The sequence below is a fragment of the Mastomys coucha genome, unplaced genomic scaffold (assembly GCF_008632895.1).
Source record: "Mastomys coucha isolate ucsf_1 unplaced genomic scaffold, UCSF_Mcou_1 pScaffold1, whole genome shotgun sequence".
Classification (NCBI taxonomy): domain Eukaryota; kingdom Metazoa; phylum Chordata; class Mammalia; order Rodentia; family Muridae; genus Mastomys; species Mastomys coucha.
The window spans coordinates 69,395,552-69,402,942 of NW_022196891.1; the positions used below are offsets into that span (position 1 = coordinate 69,395,552).

At 39.6% G+C, this 7,391-nt stretch overlaps 1 protein-coding gene across 6 annotated transcripts in view; it reads left to right on the forward strand.

Annotated features, from left to right (window-relative positions):
- LOC116103577 (SLAM family member 5-like) overlaps window positions 1–7,391 on the forward strand; it is a 204,889-nt gene that overhangs the window by 172,976 nt on the left and 24,522 nt on the right. For 4 of the 6 annotated variants that reach the window (XM_031389779.1, XM_031389773.1, XM_031389769.1 and 1 more), the window contains one exon: window positions 3,810–4,145. The exons of the other annotated variants lie outside the window; for them this stretch is intronic. In XM_031389779.1, the coding sequence (XP_031245639.1) occupies window positions 3,810–4,145 (336 nt within the window). The remainder of the gene's footprint in view (window positions 1–3,809; window positions 4,146–7,391) is intronic. 6 annotated transcript variants of the gene reach the window in all.

Here is a 7,391-nt window from a genome sequence, read left to right on the forward strand (position 1 = left end):
TAGTAATAACAGACAGGATTGTGTAGTCTAGTCTGGTGGTCATCTGCCCTTTTAACCATCAAGAGTTCAGTCACTATGATGAAGACAAAAACAAATATTGAAAAATAGCTATCAGGTTCTGTTGCCACTCTGCCATCTGACAATACCCATAGACCATACTTTCTCCTTGGAAGGAAGAAGGCTTCCTTCCAACTGCTTACGTAAGTGGACCAATGTCATCTCAGATTCGACACTTCTAACAATAACCTCATCTCTTCCATTTGAAATCTTTCCTGCCTATCTGTTTTGTACTATGAATTTTCCACTGATACAGAGCAGAAGCTAAAATCAAATAGCAAGACAAGTGAAGGTTACTAGGTGCCCATTTCCTCATTGCCCCTCCTTGCACTATCTCTCAAACTCAGCCCTTCCTTACCATTCCTATCATATCCTGCTTGTTTCATACCCAGATAATGACATTACCCTCATTAAGTTCTCTCTTGTTTCTTTATGGCATATCTGTTTTCTCTATTACCAAGGCTCCTTTTTCTTACTATACAGCATGACTATATTAAGATTACTCCAACACATCATTTTAATCTTAGTCCAGAAAACTTTAGTAGATCCCTCAACATATAGGATAACTCAAATTTAATACTGTACCAAATCCTAGCCAAATTTATATTTCTAGTTCTTTCTCTGTCTCTGTCTGCCCTTCTCTCTCTCTCTCTCTCTCTCTCTCTCTCTCTCTCTCTCTCTCTCTCTCTCTCTCTTTCTCTCTTTCTTTCTTTCCTTCCCTCTCTCACTCTCTCTTTCTCTCATAACACATACACATATGCTGCTCCCTCATAATGACAATCTAGATTCAATTGACATCAAAGCTTGTAAAATTTGAATTCAGAACCCAAGGATTTCTCATTTCTCATTTTATATTGCAAGGGATAGTTTTATACATGTGTCTTATTTCCCCAAGTTGGAATTAATTCCCCTGAGGTTCAAACTTGGGGCCTCATGCATGGCATGCAAATCTTAGCCCTCTTTCAAGATATCTTTATGCCACAAGCTCTCTCCAAAATTGGATTTGCTAATGTTCCCTCCAGTGATAATATAACATTTGAGTCTTTATAGCATGTAGAAAAATAAATATTGGAGTTGATTGACAGAGGGATTATTTCTTTCAAAACCAAAGAGCTTTTAAGAGTAGATTGAAATCCACTAAGGAGAGGACTTAGAAGCATCTAGCTGAGCTTTATTTGAATTATCCCATATATAGGCTCTAAGTGGGTCCAACATGACCTCAGCATCACTGACCACTGGTCATAGGGAAGGGCCATGCAATATTTAAAATACACATACCAGTTGGTCATCATCAACACCAGGATTGATTCACATTAATTACACTTTGCCAGTTAACAAAGCACCTCTGCTCATGTTGCATCATTTCCTGCTCGAGGAGTTGATGGGGCCACTGGAAAGCTAGCATGGAATGATAAAGGTTTTGTAACTCTTTTGAGCTTTCCCAGTATGTAAGTAGATGCCCAGTCTCACAGCTACCTCTCTACAAGGACTTTCAAGCCTTTAAACGTAGCAGACAAATGCAGTTCACAAATCAAGTTCTGCTTTTTCTCAGAGAGGTCAGGTTTCTTGCAAGGATATCAGCAGTTTGAAGAGCTATGTGCAACACTTCCCCTGCAGCATCCTCGCCCACTCTTACCCACCCTGTTCGAGGGCTTTTTCATAGTCCAGCATTTCCGGAATGACTTTGCTGCAGTCATAGCTGTGAAACTGACACAACATTCAACCTCTTGTGGTTGCACAACTGCTCCCATACTGAAAAGCTCTCAGCCTTAGCAAGTGGCGTCCACATTTGAGAAGTTAGTGACACAATATAGCCACAGTTGGGTGCCATGTATCTGATGCATCTCCTACCTAAGTTAAACCCAAAGAATAGAATGACCATTAAGCCATAGGACCTGAATTCAAAAAAACCTTAAGACATGGAGGAGATCTGAGACAGGGTTTGGCTATAAAATTTGAAGGACCCAGTGCAAAACAGTAATTTGGGCCCAGTTGTTCAAAATCCATTAAGTATTTGGAAAGCACACAGCACCAGAAAACCAAGTTCAGAACCATTTGAGCTTAGCTTCTCTGTGTGCTATACCTGAGGCACAAGCTAAGATATTGCAAGTGCTCATTGTGAACTCTATCAACCCAGTAGGATAATTTATAGGATGACAATTGGTGTTGGGGATTTCTGCAAACTATGGCTGCCAGGGGCAACATTATCACAACTTTATGTTCTCTGTGTTTTCTTCTTGTTGCCCTTCCACTTGCTACTCATCATAGCACCTTTTGTGTCCCACAGGCTCCTCGGGGTTGTCTTGGTATCCTGCTATCCCTGTGGTCCTAACATAGCATCTGACATGTAGTCCTAACCTAGCTAACATAGTATTAAGTCAGTACTATTGGTAGTCCCTAGTTTCCCCCATCCCATGTGTAATGCCCTAAAACATGTTCACTTGGCTTGCCCATTCCAACTAAATCCCCGGCATCTTCCTCCTGAGGACAAAGCTTCCATTGCCCTGAAAGGACAGAGGTTCACCTCAGCAAGCCTGGGATCCTGCCGTAGCTCCTGAGCTGAAGGGAAAGGCAGACATAATGGAAAGCAACACTGGGTTAATAAATCCTTTTATTTTAGGGACTTGCATTCTCAATGGGCCCTCTGTACAAACTTTAGGGTTAACCTGGACCCATTTATGTGGAAAACATGGCTTGACCTTTGGGGCTTGCAAATAGCTAATTCACATCAAAATAGCCCAGCTGGCTGTTTGTGATTACCACCCTTTCTGACTGCTCAATTTTCAAGTCATATCCTTTATTGAACACCTCATGTATCATCTACAACAATCCCAAACACTATTGATCATTAAAGAACCTCAGTGAGGAATTTGCTATATTAAAACATGTTTATCTAGATGCCTAAACTCCGGAGGTTAGGAGGTATTCAAGGAACAAAGACCATTAACTTTCACTAGGTCCAAGATCTCAAGTGTGTCCCTTTTCCTGTCCATCTGGCCAGGAGTAGAAGAACTTGGGATGAGTGTTTGGCTATGTGGGCTGATGAAGTATTGGGACACTACTTTGTTTTGGTTTTTGTTTTTGTTTCCTATGGTCTTCAAACAAATGTTACACTTTTGCTTTTATCCTTGGAAGATAAAGTCAAAAATTCTTCTAGGCTCTGGTGAAATTATCCCCTAAGTTGGTGAGTTTGGGGATCTTTTCTGATCACTTCTATCTTTACAGCTTACATAAGAGTATTTGGCACAAAATGGGTGTTTAACCACTTATTGAGTGAGTTAACTACTGTTACATAGACTTTCTTGAAGCTACTTTCAAAATAGGCTAAGTTCACTAATTTATGAATGACCACATGTATTTATTCAGGAACAGTTTTGTTTCAGAGAACATGGCAGGTTTTTAACTAAATTTTGGTTGTCATTGCACATTAGGGAGTAGGCCAGGTGGTGGTGGCACATATCTTTGATCCCAGCACTCTGGAGGCAAAGGCAGAAGGATCTCTGTGAGTTCACGGCTAGTCTGGTCTTCAAAGAAAGTTCTGGGAGAGCCAGGACTATACAAAGAAAACCTGTCTCAAACCAACCCCAACCCCAACTCCATTTCCCCCAGAAATCTACCTATAATGAAAGCAAAAAATCCCAAGAGAGAGGGTGAGCAGTGTGTGAGGAGATTCCTCAGTAAAACTCAACAGGAAAAGGAACACAAGACAGTTCAACATTTTCATGGTTACTGTTTTCTATTTATATCCTCAGGGTCTAAAGCAGCAGGAAGAGATGCAGACTTGATGGTGGTGAATGGGATTCTTGGGGAGTCAGTTACTTTCCCCTTAAATATGCAAGAACCACAGAAAATTGATAACATTGCCTGGACATCTCAATCATCTGTTGCTTTTGTAAAATCAGGAGTCAACAGAACTGAAGTTACTATAACCCAGGTCTTTTATAAAGGACGAATAGAAGTCACAGGTCAGAACTATGACCTTGTCATTAGAGACCTGAGGATGGAAGATGCAGGAACTTACAAAGCAGACATCAATGAAAAGAACCCTGATAAAACCATCACCAAGATCTACCACCTTCATATCTACCGTAAGTTATGGCAGGACAGGGGCTTGGGTTTCTTTTTGCTTTGAAGTTTTGTGATCTAAACAACATCCATATTTCCTAACTCTTTTTATCCTTATAATTACATAACCACATCACTACTTATAAAGGTCTAACTTTAGTTCTGGCCTTGACAGACTTTAGCTGTATTCTGTTTTGCAGCAGAATTTGTCCTTTGATCTTTGTTTTCTTCTCCTATAAGATGTCAACAATCATACTAATCAATTTGCAAGCATTTTCATGATACTCTAATAAGATACCATATGCAAAGTGGTCTTTAAAAGCATTCTGGTCTTAAGATAATTACAGAATGCATAGGAAGATGCAATGAACTATGAAAGGATGTGTTGTGTGCCTTTTATTTCTCCTCTCCTCTGTTATACAAGATCCAAACTCTGAGTCTCATCCCCAGTGCTGTACCTTCTGGGGTGACCTTTCTGCATTGTCTCCCTGATTCCAAAGAAATAAAATAAGCAGATCCTGTAACACTCCTTTGATTCAAGTATTTGGGAGGCAAAAATTGAAGGAGCTCTGTGAGTTCAAGGCTAGCCTGTTCTTCAGAGCATGTTCCAGGTCAGTCAGGACTGCACAAAGAAACCCTGTCTCAAACCAACCTCCCACTCCCATCCTCACCTCCCAAAAAATACTGGAATGAAAGAAAAATGCCAAGACACATGAGGAACAGTGTCTGAGGAACTCCTATTTCTGTAAGTGTTAATACTTTCAGAAATGCAGCACAGTGTTCAAGGTCAAAAATAGAAAAGTGATGTTAGTGCAATCTATAGAACTTTCTTAGAATTTGCCAGCATTTATTTATGAATGGAATCACTTATATTCCTATAGAATTTAATCATGTATATAGTACTGGATACCACAAACATGGTAGTAAAGTAAGTCACCATCCCAAAATTTTCTTGTCTGCGTTCAGAAGGGTGGAGGTATCTTAACCCTGACTCTAGCTTTTTTCCACCTAACAGTTTTGTGCACGTGACATCTCTGTCCCTACCGAGGAAATGAAAGGAGATTTAGTTTTCATCACTATGACTGTATCATTACCCACCCCAACGCTTGCACGCATGTGTGCACACACACACAAACACAAGTCCCTCCTACAATAGGTAAATAATGATCTTTTTCTTGTGTTTCAGCTATGTTGGAATATTCAGGGCCTGCTGTTGTAGGATAGCTTGGCTAAAATGAAGATATACTGCCCAGGCAGTTGTTGACTGTGTTTTTATGCTGGCATCTAGGCATCTGGGACTGGGATGATTATAAATCTAGGTAATGATTCTTGGATTTGTCTTTGTTGGGTGGGTGGTTTGTTCCTTGGATTCTGTTTTCTCTCTGGATTTTCAGATAGTGTGATAGTTCTATGTTGTCCACTAGGACATTTTCTTTGGATCTGACAATTGTAGCCACTGGAGTTTCCTGGTAAAAGATGTTTCTGGGAATTGGGAGCTAAAACTTAGGACCTGTGATAGGCTAGGGGTATAAAAGGATTCGTAGGAAAGAGAAGAAGAATTTTTAACCAGGATATGTTTATTTCATCCCCTTGGAATCAGGGAGACAGTGAAGAGAGTTCACCCCAGAGGGTCTGCTCTAGGTACTGGAGATGAGACTCAGGAGTTGGATCTAAAGGAACAAAAGGAAACAGGAAGATATACAGGCTCCTATCTGCCTTCCTGGCAGGAATGGTCTAGGTTAGCAGGGAGTGCCTACTGAAGGTGGGGGCTGGGATAAACCAACAAGTTGGGAGAAGGTGGGTAGGAAGGGAAGATCTGTGGACCCACAATAGATGTGGGCAGGAGTGAGGACATTAGAAAGAAGGCTGCAGCAGGTGCTCTGTTGCAGAGCTAGGGATGAAACTGGAGCTTTAGATTTTGAGGAGAGTAAGTCTTCTGTTTGCCTATATGTTTCCCTGGCCTGGTCAAGGGAACACTGGCATTGGAGGCTGGTTTACTGGAGTGATTTGGGGGAAGGAAGATTGGAGGAGAAGATAGAGGTCCTCAAAGAGAAAATTAATAAATCCATGACATCCAAACAAACAGTGGAAAGAAAGAAATAAAACTGTATAAGACTTGAAAATGGAAATAGAAGCAACAAATAAAACTAAAACTGAGGGAATTCTAGAAATAAAAATTTTAAGAATTTGGACAGAAAGTACAGAGGCAAACATCACCAACAAAATATGAGAGATAAAGAGAGAATATTAAACATTGAAGATATAATAGAGAAAATTAATATATCAGTCAAAGAAAATGTTAAACCAAAAAAGGTCCTGACCCCCCCCCAAATTTGGGACACTATTAAAAGACAAAACCTAAAAATACTAGGACTACAGGAAAGAAAAGAATTCTACTTAAAAGGCCCAGAAAATATTTTCAACAAAATCATAGAAGAAAGATTTTCTTACCTAAAGAAGAAGATGCCTATAAGGTATAAGAAGCATACAGAACAACAAATAGATTGGACAAGAAAATAAACTCTCCTTGGCACATAATAATCAAATCACAAAACATATGGAACAAAGAAAAAAATATTAAAAGCTACAAGGGGAAAAGACCAAGTAATATATAAATGCAGACCTAATAGAATGATACCTGTCTTCTCATTAGAGACTCTAAAAGCCAAAAGAGCCTGGGCAGATGTGCTATAGACTCTAAGACACCACAGAGGTCATCCCTGATTACTATACCCACCAAAACATTCAACATCATGAATGGAGAAAATAAGATATTCCATAATAAAACCAAATTTAAACAGCATCTGTATACAAATCCAGCCCTATACAAGATGATAGGGCGGAAAATTCCAACTAAAAGAGGTTAACTACACCAATAAAAGCACAAGGGATAAACAATCTCAGAGCAGCAAAATCAAAAGAAAAAAGAACATGTACATGCCCACACACACACACACACACACACACACACACACACACTACCACCAACAACAACAACAAAATAACAGGAATCAACAATCATTGGTCATTGTCTTATCTTAATATCAATGGTATCAGTCCCCCAATAAAAAACACAGCATAACAGAATAGACGTGAAAATAGGATCCATCCTCTGTGGCGTCCAAGAAATACACCTCAACATCAAAGAAAGACATTACCACAGAGTAAAGGGTTGGAAAAAGGTATTCCAAGCAAATAGAACTAAAAATCAAACTGGCATAACCATTTTAATATCTAACAAAACAGACTTCAAACCAAAACTAATCAAA